At 41.7% G+C, this 15,559-nt stretch overlaps 1 protein-coding gene across 1 annotated transcript in view; it reads right to left on the bottom strand.

Annotated features, from left to right (window-relative positions):
• Positions 1 to 14,714, bottom strand: part of LOC126355301 (arginine/serine-rich coiled-coil protein 2-like) — a 62,920-nt gene extending 48,206 nt beyond the window's left edge. The window contains exon 1 of the mRNA XM_050005592.1: positions 14,562 to 14,714. Within this exon, the coding sequence (XP_049861549.1) occupies positions 14,562 to 14,714 (153 nt within the window). The remainder of the gene's footprint in view (positions 1 to 14,561) is intronic.
• Positions 14,715 to 15,559: the final 845 nt, after the last annotated feature.

Here is a 15,559-nt window from a genome sequence, read left to right as displayed (position 1 = left end):
GACTACAACAACAACAACAACAACGAAAGGGATGAAAGGGCTTTACATCTTCAACGAGGCGACGACGGCGACCTGTGGATTTCTACCGATAGTAACTAGTGAAATTACGATTAAATCTAGACCATTAGCTAGGCGTTGATAAATGTCAACAGAGACAGTTGCAAATGGGTGCCCCGATCGGGACTCCAACCCGGGATCTCCTGCTCACATGGCAGACGCTCTGTCCGTCTGAGCCACCGAGGACACAGACGATAGTGCGACTGCAGAGACCTATCTCTGGCACGTGCCCCGTGAGACCCACACTTCCAACTTACTGTCCACACACTACGTTTGTGGTGCCCCTGTCCACTAAACTCATTACCCGCGGCAGTCAATCTACCGATTCCCGTAAGAGTTTGGGCAATGTGACTGCATACGCATTGAAGAAGATCAGTGGTCGGTAAGCCTTATCTGTATGAAGATGGTATCTGTTCTTTCGAACATGTCCGAAAGAACAAATACCATTGGCGATCTTGCAGCTCTCGAAGAATGAAATTACCATGAAATCCAGACCATTAGCTGCTTACAGGCATTCATAAATATCAACGGTGACATATGAAAATATGTGCTCCGACCGGGGCTCGTACCCTGGATCTCCGGCATTTGTAACTGTCGCCGTTGGTATTTGTCAACGCCTGTAAGTAGCTAATGGTCTGGATTTCATTGTAATATCATTCTTCGAGAGCTGGAAGATCATCAATGGCATCTCTTCTTTCGGCAACATTTCCTGTTTTACTTACGTGAAGTGAATGTGTCAGCGCTGCAGTACTGATGAGCGGTTAGGTTCCAGCACTGTTGTCATCGGCCGTTGCTATCTGGCGCTTACAGACCCAGTGGAATGAGATGCTGACACAGAAATTTGGAGAATATAGTCTCCTGGAATTGGGCTGATCTCCTGGGACATGTCCGAAAGAACAGTTACCAACTTCATGTTATCATATAAGTAACTAGTGCTTTTGTTGCTGGTTTGTCGCTATATAGAGCTGCACGATGTAAACCTCTGTATCAACCGCACGAACCAGCAATTTACAAATGGCGTCAATTCTGATGCGAAAGTAAACATTCACACAATGTTTCCATTTTCATTCATTTGGAGAATATAGTCTACTGAAATTGGATTAACCTTTTCGAAATACACTACATTTTAGAATTCCTAGAGTTGTAAACCGTCTGTACAACCCACGCAAAAAGTGTAATGGAAGTGCCGAGGGAACTGAAATGATAATTTCTGGGAGAAAGGCTAAAGACAGCTCCATAAATCCAGAAATCTGCTCCACAACTCTGCTGCGTTCGTAGCATATTTCGCATATGGATCGCGGGAAAATGGCTAATACAGATTTAGGGCAATTACGTCACTTGAATCTCAGATAGAATAGGAGAGAAAACTGATAACGTTATTGAGAAGTACCATTCACGATGCACTGCACAGTGGCTTCCGAACTACACCGCTGCACAAGACTCAGGGACGAGTGGATAAGGTAACGTAACGCATTAGCGGCAGGGTGTGAATGAATGAAAAAGCGTGAGCATGTTGCCAGATATCTACAAATCGTGCACCACAGATGGACGACAGTTGGTGTGAAGTCAGCGTGACGTAGCGCCAAATGGGGCTGGCCACCCAACACGTGGCAGCTGAAGAAATGGGAGAATGACAGTGCGTACCAATCAGCAAGCAGTTAGCGGTGCAGTGTGGTGGTGTTCTTTGGTATGTCGTCTGGAGACAACATTTGCAGGAGCTCACACAAGGAAGTATCGTCGGGAATCTGGAAGAAGGACGATGTGTGACAAGCGTATCCCAGAGTTTGGTATTGCTCATAGCATTGCTTCATCCACATGGGGAGTGTTCCGAACCACAGACACTGCTGCCCGAAGGAGAGGAAGTGGTCTACCAAGATCAGCTACACTTGTAGATGAGAGTTACATTGTGCGTCAGAAAGGGTGCTGTTGTACCACATTTAACAGGACCGCAAGACACACAATCTCGCGTTACACTGTGGCACGGCGATGGCATACGGATGGTCTTTTTGTCCCAAAATCATTACGTTGTGTCCTGTTGACGCCCGCATATCGGCGACACCAGTTATGACGGTGCCAACAGCATTGAGAATTGGCCAACAAGAAATATGTAAGATACCACTTATTTGCAGATAAGAGCACATATTACTTTATTTCTAGTTTTGCTATTTCAAAGACGTGAAGTGAGTGTACCTGCGCTGCATTATGTAACGAGTAAGGAGCAAGTGGTAGGTTCCCACACAGGGCTGACAGAGGCGGTTGGCCATCAGTAGGATGAGGTGCCAATGCAGAAATCGCTCATGACGTCAACAAATAAATGCGCAGGGAAAGTACATATTTTCTGACTGCGAATCAAATAATTTTTATTAATCAATATTTACTAACAAAAGTTGCCTTTTCCCACTCAGACATTAGGTGGAGTCTGCGGGTCATAGATACTATCTCCCAGTAATTTCACAATTCCAGAAAATGTTGATATTAATAAGCACATGAATAACTTTGGCATAACCAAAGATGTTTGATCTTACACGAACTAAACCGATTGTACGGTCAAGTTACAGACTGTGCACCATACTCGGCCGCTGTCGACAGGATGCATTTCGATCCAGTCATGTGGTGACCATGCTCTCCTACTCTTGGTAGTTAGCTTATAATCAGTGTGAACAAGTTCACGTTACGGTGTTTCTTAAATAAATACTCCATAATGGCATCCCGTGTAAAAATTGTCTGCACAAATAACTTCTTCCCGCTTCATTACGTAAAACACTAGCATCGCACTTTCAGAATCCGACGACGCTGCTACGGCTGTGCAAGGGGACTTTAGACCACGAGAGCGTCTCCACACAACAGGTAGGAGGAATTGCTACGCGGCGGCTCACTAAGTCAGTTCAAGGATGGACTGGCTTAATTATTGTAAAACTCGGTTGGGAAGGCGTAGCTAGTTATACTGTACTCCCCTCCTCATACCATCACATAGGGTCTCATCGGCTAAACTGCGGCAATTGCGGAAGTTTAGTACCAGTGCGAAGTTCTTGGAAGTGGGAGTTGTGTGATCTTAGAGCAGTTTCGGACTGAGTAGTGATGGCCTTACCCTCATGGGGCGAGAGATGGGAAGACGTAATGAACCTGGGAGCATTGCCTAAGATGGTCATATTGGATGTCTAGTTGACATGGCGTGGGGAGCTATAATGATGCATGGACGTACTGATCTCCAAATCTTTTTACAAGGTACAATCAGCTGTCAGCGTTTTTGTGACATTGTACTCTCTTACCATGTGCGTTCTTTCAGAGTTGCAGTCGGACCTGACTTCATTTTTATGAAGGACAATGCGCGACCGCATCGAATAGCGCAGGAAGAGAAACTCTTGGAACGAGATGGTATTTGACGAATGAACTGGCCTGCCAGTTCCTCTGACTTAAATCCCATTGAGCACTTATGGGTTGCATTGGAGAGACGTAATGCAACATATCAACAGGCACCAACTGCCATCCATAAGATGTCAACCGCAATGGTGGACCTTTTCGCTGAGAGTAGACTGCCATTCGTGATAACACGCTCCCCATTAAGAACGATGTTCCACATTTTCTGATGTCCAACGGACCATCATAAATAGCGCTAACTTCAGTGTAATTACTGCCCTTGAAGAAAAGTGATATTTCTGGTAGTCTCATTATGCATTTCTTAATTTCTGTGCTATACTGTAGGTCAGGCAATACTACGACTCTGCGAGGCTTTCAGTCCGTTTTATACACACACACACACACACACACACACACACACACATTCTGCACTGCCGCGATAGCCAAGTTCGTCGCTGCACTGTCGCGGTTGCGTCAATACATTTACAAGCAATGAGATGCCTTCCACACACTTAACAATAATGCGACCACATAACGGATGTTACTCGTGAGATTTTACACTGATGCCTTGTTTTAACGCAAAACAAAGAAGTGAGGAGTTACATTTGTACGTTGCTGTGTAATTGCTTCTACTGTAAATCCATTAATTACAGAGCTCTAAAAAAAAAAAAAAAAAAAAAGGATTCTGTTGCCAGGGATGTTTGGGCGTATACTGGGCATATTTGGTATGCTGAATCTGAAAACGGATTTCCCCAATTGGTTCTTGTTTCTTAGATACAATCTATCTCTGTCATCTAGCGTTTAATCGTCAAATTATCAGTAAATCGGTTGTGAATTCCCTAATTCTGTATGCCTGTTTGTTTTATATTTTGTGCCTGCGTATGTACAAATGTTATATGCTATATGTTACACGTTACAGAGGATAACGTGAGATTATGGCACGCGGTAGTTATTAGAGACACCTCTGTGTTTCACAATTTCAAGGAGAGTCAGTTGGCTACACCGCTGCATTGGAGGTCAGGGCCCCTACCTTGTTCGTGCTGAGAGCGGCAGTCGAGCGAGGAATAGCTGTGTAATAGCTGTTAAAAGTTTTTGTTAGTGGAGTATTTCTCCTCCATTGTAGGTATGTCACGATCAGTTACTCCATTATCGTTAGTTAAATGTAAGTAATAGATCATATTGTACGAGGCGTGTTTTTTTAAGTAAGTACCGTTTTGAAATTAAAAACAGACGTGCTAAGATATCTCAATAATTTTATTTTCACATGAAAGCCGTTACCTTAATCTACTCACTGACGCCATTACAGTCTGATTCTTCCTTGTTTACGTTGTGTACTAAGTGTTCAAGATGCCTCCGATAATCGTGAGTCCCGCCGACTGTGAAGTACGGGCTGTTATAAGATTTCCTAGTTCTAAAGGCCTAAAAGCGATCGATACCCATCGTGAGATCTGTGCAGTTTACGGAGAAAACATTATAAGTGATGGAATGGTAAGAAAATGGGGGAGAGCATTGAAAGATGGCCGCACAAATGTGCATGATCAACAACGGTGTGAGTGTCGTTCTGTAGTTAATGAAAGTTTGGTGCAGGAAGTGGACAATAAGGTGAGAGAAAACAGACGTTTTACGATTTCCTCCTTGCGGGATGACTTTCCTAATGTTTCTCGTAGTATTTTGTATGGCACTGTGTCCGAGCACTTGAATAAACGAAAATGTTGACGGATGTGCACAAAACCAAACCTTTAGACAGTGCATTGACTTTTTTTGGGCGGTACCACAACGACGGTCATAGTTTCTTAAGCCAAATTGTTACGGGCGATGAAACATGGGTGACCTACGTCACACCAGAATCAAAGCAACAGTCCATGGAAGTTGAGCAAGGGCATCGTTTTGCTGCAAGGTAATGCCCGTCAGCATGTGGCGAATTAGACCAAAGATCTCACCACATCTTTTCGATGGGAAACTCTAGATCATCCTCCGTACAGCCCCGATCTTGCGCCCGGTGACTACCATCTTTTCTGCACTTGAGGAAAAACCTGGGCGGTCAGCGTCTTCAAGACGATGAAGAAGTCAAAGCAGTGGCGGTGCATTGGTTAACAAGTCAGGCGGCGGACTTCTATGAGGAGGGTATTCAAAAACTGGTACAACGTTATGACAAGTGCCTCAGTATTGACGGAAATTATGTAGAAATGTAGATTAAGGTACAGGCTTTCATGTAAAAATAAAATTATTGAGATATCTTAGTACGTATTTTTTTAATTTCAAAACGGTACTTACTTAAAAAACACGCCTCGTAATATATACTGTCTTATTAGTTCAACCTTATCATATTTATAATAATATATTTTTTGCAAATATAATTTTTATTTCATTTATTCTTTTCGCGGATAAACATGAGTTCTTCGCGTAAAGGTTGTTTCAACTCTCCTGATGTGTTCTGCTATATCTGTGAAGAACAGACTCTGCGAGAACAACGGAAGAACATCACTGACTTCGGGTAACAGACCCATCTTGCACATTTAGGGATTAAGCTGGAAGATCAAGATAAACACTGGGCTCCTCATAAAGTTTGCAAGAGCTGTGTCGAGTCTTTACGACTGTGGACTATTGGTATAAGAAGGGGCTTAAACTGTGGAGTGCCAATGCTGTGGCGAGAGCCAAAAAACCACCATAATGATTGCTGTTTTTGCATTGTCAATGTAAAAGCTTTCAACCGCTACAACAGGCATAAGTGAGAATATCCCCATTGAGAATCAGCAAGGCGACCTGGGCCACACAGATATGACGTTCCTGTACCAGTGTTCACCACTCTGCCAAAACTACTTCCTTCAGATGTGGCGATTTGCAGGTCTTGAACACTAGTAGTAGTGAAGCTGAATACGAAGGAAGTTCCACAAGACATCAGCTCTGCAGTCAGGAAGAGCTTTCTAAACAGTCTTCTGGACTCTTGGCATCTCGACTAAATGAGAAGAATTGTCTACTACCAGGAACTAAAATCACAGCTTACCCAAGAAAATAGAAGATCTACTTCTATACTGCAATCAAAGTGATACACTTGTTTACTGCAATGATATCCCTGGTTTACTACTGAAAGTAACTACCAAAATATCAACCTCAAGACTGGAGGCTTTTTATCGATTGCTCAACCACAGGTCTAAAATGTGTGTTGTTGCATAATGGTAACTGCTATACATCCATTCCATCTGGCCACTCGACGAAACTTCATGAGGAATACGAAAATATCCAGATGATTCTCCAGAAGCTTCGTTATAGTCTACACCAATGGCCTATCTGTGTTGATTTATAAATGGTTAGCTTTTTGCTTGGACAGCAAAGAGGATACACAAAATTCCTTTGCTTTATTTGCATGTGGGACAGCAAAACAAAGCATGATCACAGAGAAAAAGTTTCATGGCCATCAAGAGATAGCTTTACTGTAGGAGCAGCTAATATCCTATAAGAACCATTAGTTGACAGGGACAAAATCATTCTTCCACCACTTCATATCAAGTAATTTGTCTAATGAAGCAATATGTGAAAGCATTGAACAAAAATAGTGACTGTTTCAAATCTATACGCAAATCATTCCCTGGATACAGTAATGAAAAATTAAAAGCTGGTATATTTGATAGTCCCAAATTCAGAAGCTTATACATGATTTGGAATTCATTAAAGTTATGAATTGCTTCGAAGCATCTACCTGGAGCAGTTTTGTCTCTGTTGTCAAGAATTTCTTGGGTAACCACAAAGCACATAATTTTGAGGAACTGGGGAAAAACATGCTGAGAAGCTTCAAAAGCCCATCTTGATAGATTTACGGAAAATCTTGGTGACTACAGCGAGGAACAAGGTGAAAGATTCCATCAAGGTTTCCAGGTGATGGGAGAACGATATCAAGGTATATGGGCAAGCGCATGATGGCAGACTATTGCTGGAATCTTCAGCGTGACTGTCCTGATCATCAACACAACAAGAAATCACACAGGCGGCATTTTTCCATATGCTAATTGTAATGTTTTTAAAGGGTTGTCTGTTTTTTTCCTTTCTTCTGTTACATGCTGAATCAAAAATGAAACTGTACTCTTGTGATCCTTTTCATATGTTTTTTCATTTTCATTTGACTGTGTACAAAATGAATTTCAATATTTTGAATTTTTGTTTGTTTGTTTATCTACATATTGTATGGTACCATAATAAATAGAGCCAATCTAGGAAAACGAGTGACATATTAGAATACAGGGCCATAAAGTTACGCTAAATTCACTGTCATTTAATTGACAACAAAATCTCTGTTGACCAGTCCTATTCATTTATTTGCCATGTAAGAGAAGAAGAAAGTCTTTAAACTGTAATTTCTTTCTTGATAGGTACACATTACATTGTTTTTTCACTTTTGCTGTCAGTGTTTCCCGATGCCCAAATATACGTCAAAAACACGCCTCTCCTACACCGTGACGTATGAAGACGGCGAGCGAGGCTGCAATCTTTGCTTATGTTGATTTTCCTAATATGGGTAGGCGCTTTATTTTATCGAAAGTAAACTGCAATAATTATTTATGTTCTTGTATGAGAAATTGGCTTGAATCCAACAGCTTTTCTGAAAATCGCAAATAAATCCTAAGTAGTATACGAAGGAATATGCAGGTAGGACTCACGGTTTCAATCTACTCACAGTCGCCGATTTTCAGTCATATTTGATTTGCAATGCTAGGCATTTCATTGTAGGGATGCGATACTTTATTAAACAGAAAAGCAGTGTTAGATGTGCTATGTCTTAACAAAAGTAGTTTTTAGTAACAAATTATTCGTGATCGTAATTAATTAAGAAACCCTATTCACAGTCATTTACACCTCTCACACATCAGTCGCTCTATGCTCGTAATTCGCTTGGAGAATCTCATAAACTTTACTCTCTTGGAATTGCGCTTCTTTACTTCATCTTTTACAATAGCTGTTAGTCCATGTGATTTTCAAATTCTAATGATCATACATTCAATTTCTCGCCATTCCTCTTTCTTTTTCCATTGTCCGTCCACCATATTTAACCTGTCTGTTCCTGTGTTTTTCCACCTATTTCTCTGGGCAAAGCACTCACAGTACCGAAAATGCACACGTACAATATTTGCAAATTTTATGTACAGCAACGTAGATAATCTTAATTATAGAAGAAAGCGAAAAGATACAAATAAACACAGGAAAATTGCATCAAAATGCCAAACATGAGACCATTTTAAATAGAAGCAGGACTCATACAGTTCATCCAGTTATGATCAAAGTAAGACCAGATGATGAAGTCTTCAGAAGAGTAAAGTTAATGTGCGGACACACGTGTGAGATTTGTAGGACGTAAAATAACGAAGACGAGATAATACAGCCGGAAGTTTATGATGAGCTTGTGTCAAATGCAGTGCGTGGCTGGTCCGCAGTTTATGGCTGTGCTATTCAGCATGCAAGTGAAGAAAACAATGAAGTTACAGTGAAATACGCAAACAGCAGTAATACAAACCAGTACTAAGAACAGCTAGTGCCATATCCTGTCCGAAAACAGGAAAGTCTAAAAGAATTACGAAACACATTGGACAGACTTATTATCTAGGAAATCTACTCGAAGGTCAACATCACTCCTACTCTTTCGTAAAGATTAATTTGTCATTCACTGCATAACCAGTTCGGACATCTATATCTATCTTTGAGTACTGACTCAGTAGAAAATATGTCGCTGACACCATGCATCGAATAATATACATTAAATGAAAACATCTGAAGTCGAGTGTAAGTTCTCGAAACGGTTATGCCTTCAATAAAGCAAAACACTACTTTGGCGCCTCATTTCACCGCGATACACGGTTAACACGGCCATGGACTTAAGCACAATGAATAAGACTTTGAGAAAACTTCTTCTTCTGGTTCCTATCCGCCCCGGACGTTGTCAATCATTGTGGCAGTGCCTTTCCTGTAACTTGCAGCTCTAAATAGCTCTGTATATGTTTTAGAGGTCCACTTTCTGATGTTATCAAGCCAGGAAGTTCTTCTCCGGCCAACGCTTCTCGTCCCTGGTATTTTTCCCTGCAGGATGGTCTGGTGGTGATGGTATCTGTTGTTGTTCCGCATAATGTCTTTCTTGCTTTCACAGTGGCTAGTACTTGTTTTTCTTTCTTCATTCTTCATAGAACCTCGACATTTGTGACATGCGCTGTCCACGGTATTCTTAACATTCTCCTGTACAGCCACATCTCAAAAGGCTCCAGTCGCTTAGCCAACGATTCTGTCAGAGTCCATGTTTCAACTCCATAGAAGAGGGTGGAAAATTCGTAGCAGCGTGCAAGTCTGATCTTTGTCGTCATTGCTCCATGATTCTTGAAAAGGTTACTCATCTTACTGGAGACAGCCCTGGCTTTTCCAATTCAAGTTCTCATCTCATCAGAAAGATACCACTGGTCATTCATTGTAGTGACAAGGTACGTGTATTTATGTACTTGCTCTATGTGATTTTGGTCTATCTTAATGTGACATACTGGGAACCTGTTATTACTGATTGTCATTGTTTTCGTTTTTTGAGGGTTGACATATAGACCGTATTCAGAGCTTTTTTTGTGCAAGTCTACCGACAAGGTACTGCAAACTGTCCTCACTATCAGAAAATATTACTGCGTCGTCAGCATAACGAATGTTGTTGATATCTCTACTTCGTCAAGAGCTTCCTTAAAGATGTATTCTGAATAGATGTTGAAAATCTGTGGGGGTAATATACAACCCTGCCTTACATCTCGTAGAATGTCTATGTCTTATATGAGAATGCAGGCTTTCTCGGCGAATCTTGATGATAAATTCTTCTCGGGTTGACAGCCGAGTCAATGCGTTGTTCTCCAGCAACGTTTCAGCAAGTTTCTTACTTGCCATCTTCGCCTGAAGATGGCAAGTAAGAAACTTGCCGAAACGTTGCTGAAGAACAACGCATTGACTCGGCTGTCAACCCGAGAAGAATTTGTCTATGTCTTCTTTATTTTCTCTGTCCAGTCTCACAGAAGCCGACTGGTTCCAATATAGCTTCACAATTAAACGTAGATCTTTATCATCCAACCCAATGCTTCTTAAAATGTCAACAATCTTCTGGTGTTTCACTCTGTCGAAAGCCTTCTGATAATCGATAAAGCAGCCATAAATGTCGCAATTCATGTCTGTGCACCTTTGAAATAGTACCTGTATACTAAATAATGCTTCGCGCGCGCTAAATGCTTTTTCTGAAACCAAACTGTGTACAAGAAATTTGTTCTTCACAGATCTTGTAAAGTCTTCGGTAAATGACAGAAAGATCTTTAGCAGGTGACTCATGAAGCTGATAGACCTGTATTCACCACAAGTGCTAACTCCGTGCTTTTTGGGCAGTGTAATAAATTCGGAATTAAGCCATTCCCGTGAAATGTTACCAGAGTAGTAGATGCCATTGAATATTGTAGTCGACCATTTTAAATTATCGTCACAGAGCAGCTTGAGAATTTCGACATTCACATTGTCGGGACCACGTGATTTACCATCTTTCAGTCCATTTATTGCAGCTTGTACTTCTTCCAGCAGAATTATAGGCCCTGTTTTGCAATATATTTGAGGAAGTTCTGGCCGTTTGTCATAAAAGAGTTGTTCTGTGTATGTTTTCGATGTTTCTTTAAGCTCATCTTGTCCACCTATATTTTACCTTCGTTATTCACCAAGCTGGTTACTGTCCTTTTTCTGTTATTTCGTGTCACTTCCCTGACTTTTTTGTGAATATTAAAACAATCATGCTTCAATTGTAATTTCTCTATTTCATTGCACTGTTACTGTATTTCTCTTTCCTTAGCTTCTCATATCCTTTTCCTGATCTCGTTGTTAATATCATTGTATTCATCAGGATTTCTTTTCACTTCCCTCCTTCTGTCCATCATTTTAAATATCTATTCAGTCATCCATGACTTCTTTTTGGTGACACTGGATTTCAGATGTTCTTCTTTAACTGATTCCACTTACGAGTTTATCTTTTTAATTTTCTCTTCGGTGCACAAGTTACCTGACAGAGACTATAGTTCATTATTAAGATGGACTCCTGCGTTTTCTCTTATGGAAGATTCTTTCTGATTGCAGATATCATACATTTTGACTTTTTCTTTTGAACTCTCTTCATTCTGATTTTAAAGACACCAACTAGGAGAACGTGGTTTGAGTTTATGACGGCACCCGGATAGGTTTTCATTGAGAGACAGCTGTTTCTATATCTTTCATTTATCAAGACATAATCAATCTCATTCTGGGTAATATTTTCGTCTGAATCTCTTGGGGACTCTCAGGTGGAGAGACGTCTGGGTGGTAGTTTGAAGAATATGTTAGTTATCACGAATCTCCACTCTCCTGCAAATGCACTGAGTAGTTCGTCTCTCTCATTCCTTTCACCAAGTCCATAGTGACCTATAATGACGCCTTCGGACCCCCTTCATATTTTGGCATTAAAATCTCCCATAATTGTTGTAAGATCTTTCTTCGGTATTTGTTGCAAAACACCAGAGATTTGGGAATAAATTTCTGGAACTTGTTCATCACTAAGGTCTTTTGTTGGAGCGTAGACATAATAATGTTCAGTTGTGCGGGTAGAGCACTTACATGGAGTAAAATCACTCTCTCTGAAACAGGTGCACAATTAGTGACACATTCTGCTATTGCTTTCGATACCATAAATTCTACTCCAGACTTATTCTGCCCATTATATGTTCCTGAGTAGTAAATTCTGTGTTCATTAATGTTACAAGAACCTGAACCTGGCTATTGCATTTCACTAATGTCCATGATCGTAATGCTCATTCTTTCCATTTTTTGGATAGCATTGTTGATTTTTCCAGCCTGAGCCATCGTCTCCAAATTCCATGTGCTTATCTTTATACTATCTTTCAATGATAATCTCTTCTCTGTGACGGCGTTGCTCAAAACTGTCCCCCCCCCCCCCCCCCCCCGAACCCCCGGATATCCGATTGGGGGATTAAAATTCCGGAAAATTTGGTTTTGAACACAGCCATGATGTGTAATTAGAGAAATTCATAGGACCTTTAATGTGGAGGTTCCTCATTGCCTTCCACATTCCGATGCCATTGACCTATCTGGTTCTTCCGCCTTCAGGGACGATGTCTCGTCCCAAGAACAACAGAGTTCCCTATCCTTTACCCACTCATCCGCCCTCCACCACTTTGTCATCCATTGTTCCTCGCTACCGGTATAAATAGGGCCAACCATTGAACGGCGAAAGATAGACGAACACTTACCTCACAAGACTAGAACAATGGATGACAAAGTGGCGAATTCATCGCAACACAAACAAGTCTCAAACGATTCTCTTCAAACACTGACACCTGAAGAAAAAAAGAGAACAAGACGCCAACGACCCCTCCATCACTATGGGGCTCCCCCCTCATACTGAACAATACAGCTAGATACTCAGCAGTACACGTCGACCCACGTCTCAATTGGAAAACGCACCTGAGCTACCTACTAAACAAAACATGACTAACACAAAATCGGATTGTTCAGTATGAGAGGGGAGTCTCATAGTGACGGAGGGGTCGTTGGCGTCTTGTTGTCTTTTTTTCTTTGGGTGTCTGTGTTGGAAGAGAACCGTTTGAGTCTTGTTTGTGTTGCGATGAATTCGCCACTTTGTCATCCATTGTTCTAGTCTTGTGAGGTAAGTGTTCGTCTATCTTTCGTCGTTCAGTGGTTGGCCCTATTTATACCGGCAATGAGGAGCAATGGATGACAAAGTGGTGAATTCTTTCCAACACAAACAAGACCCAAACGGTTATCTTCCAACACAGACACCTAAAGAAAAAAAGAGCTGGCGAGTGAGCGTTAAGTCGTCGGCACACGGACCGTGTTGTCGAACGTTAACGTTGAGCGTGCCAAGTTCAACGTGCTGCTGAACGCTCAGGAACGATGCTACTTGTGCATACGGTACGTGGGCCCCAACGTGGTATACGCGATCGCAACGCACTCCAGCGGCAGATGAGGGGTGTTTCTAGTTCGTAAATCACACTGTTTACTCAACGGGCCAACGTAAAATTCCCACGTTAGCTCTATTAGAACGCACATTTCCTCCATCGTCCACGAAAAGGAAAGTACCATGTCCAGTCTATAAGAAAACAGGCTTATAAAAGTTCCATTACAAACAGTGCAGTACAAATTTGGAATACTTCTCCGCATAAGAATAATAAATAATGTTTATTATTTCATCATTCGCACATTTTAGTAAAACCCCAAGGTCAGTCTTACTTGATCACTGTTCCTACCCAGTAGCAGAATCTTTGCAACATGTGAATTACGAAGCGTAAAAGGAAAAGGAGCAAAATATATTTATACAAGTAGCGCAAGCTGTCTAGTAGATTAAGTCAATCGAACAGTCACTCCCCAAAAAAGGTGAACTTACATTTACATAACATCAAATATTATAGTATATAATTATATTAAACTAATAATAAAGTATCGGAACCTAATAAAAACGCGAATTTTAGGAAAAAAATGTTTCGAAGTATCAAGACGCGAACTATAAGACGGTAATTCCAACCACTACGCTAAGCTAACAACACGCATCTACTTGTAATCATTGTATGTTACTACTTGTTGAAAACCTTAATCGTACATATGTTATTAATTGAAATTGAATTATAACAAATTGTACCAAGAACAATGCCGTTTGGATGGATCTTCGGTGTGTCGCTGCCTTCAAATAGCCTACTCTCATAATATGCAAGTTACAATAATTCTTTTGCGACGGATATGATGTTTCTCATTATTTTATTGCAACGGATCACACAGTTAACAACGGGTTTTCCAGTGATTCTCAATTTGCTGGTCCTCAGAAACGGCATATATACGTGTAGGCTTGAAATGAATGCCAATATGGCGCCTCGCAACTCTGTACTGAAGAGAGACGGCGTGCAAGTGACGTAGGTGGCGTTGTGCCATCTCATTGGTCAACGCTCAGACGCACGTTCAGTATATCTGACATGCCAGATATTGCTCTGCACGTTCGGAAAGACTCAGGGACGTGCTATTCCACGCTATGACGGCAGAAACTCGGCACGCTCAACGCTCAACGTTCGGATGCACGGTCCGTGTGCCGACGGCTTAATTAAAACCTGTAAAACCCGGTCAGAACTGCTGGTGTTGCCATCTTGAGTTTCCTCCTCTGGTGTTATCACCTTGCTCGTGTTTCTTCTTACTTCTTGGCGGTTTGAATTACAGCAGTTAACCTTGTGGTAGTTCGCCTGGTCGTCCTGTCCTCCCGCCATCGCCTTGCCTTCTGTCTCTGCTGCGACTCGGCCTGCTCGGTGTGCCGGTGGTGAGTTGACGACTGCCGCCACTCTACGTCGGGCGCCCCGCTTCCCCCTCCACCACTCTCACTGGTCCTGGTGGGGGACGGCGATCGCCTTGGAGGGCGCCTGCGTCTGGCTCGTCTCCTTTCTTCAACATCTACATCTACGTCATACCTTTACTAAGATTGCCAAACTATCAATACAGAGTGCCTCAAAAAGATGTATACACACTTTGAAGCGTCATAGAAAATTTCCCGTTATTCAATATTAAATTTCCGGAAATGGAAAGCTTAAAATCCAATTGGAAAAATAAATGTACTTTGCAAATGTGATTAATGTTCAAATGTATCATCAGGCTTGCTGCAGTCTACAATGGGCGTCACTATAAATTAGTTAATAACATACACTACTGGCCATTAAAATTACTACACCAAGAAGAAATGCAGATAAGAAACGGGTATTCATTGGACAAATATATTATACTGGAACTGACATGTGATTACATTCTCATGCAATTTGGGTGCATAAATCCTGAGAAACCAGTACCCAGAACAACCACCTCTGGCCGTAATAACGGCCTTGATATGCCTGGCCATTGACTCAAACATAGCTTGGATGGCGTGTACAGGTACAGCTGCCCATGCAGCTTCAACACGATACCACAGTTCATCAAGAGTAGTGACTGGCGTATTGTGACGAGCCAGTTGCTCGGCCACCATTGACCAGACGTTTTCAATTGGTGAGAGATCCGGAGAATGTGCTGGCCAGGGCAGCAGTAGAACATTTTCTGTATCCAGAAAGGCCCGTACAGGACCTGCAAC

This window comes from Schistocerca gregaria, chromosome 3, assembly GCF_023897955.1.
Source record: "Schistocerca gregaria isolate iqSchGreg1 chromosome 3, iqSchGreg1.2, whole genome shotgun sequence".
Lineage (NCBI taxonomy): Eukaryota > Metazoa > Arthropoda > Insecta > Orthoptera > Acrididae > Schistocerca > Schistocerca gregaria.
The sequence above is the reverse complement of the archived record's forward strand: the minus strand, read 5'-3'. Positions and strand labels throughout refer to the sequence as shown.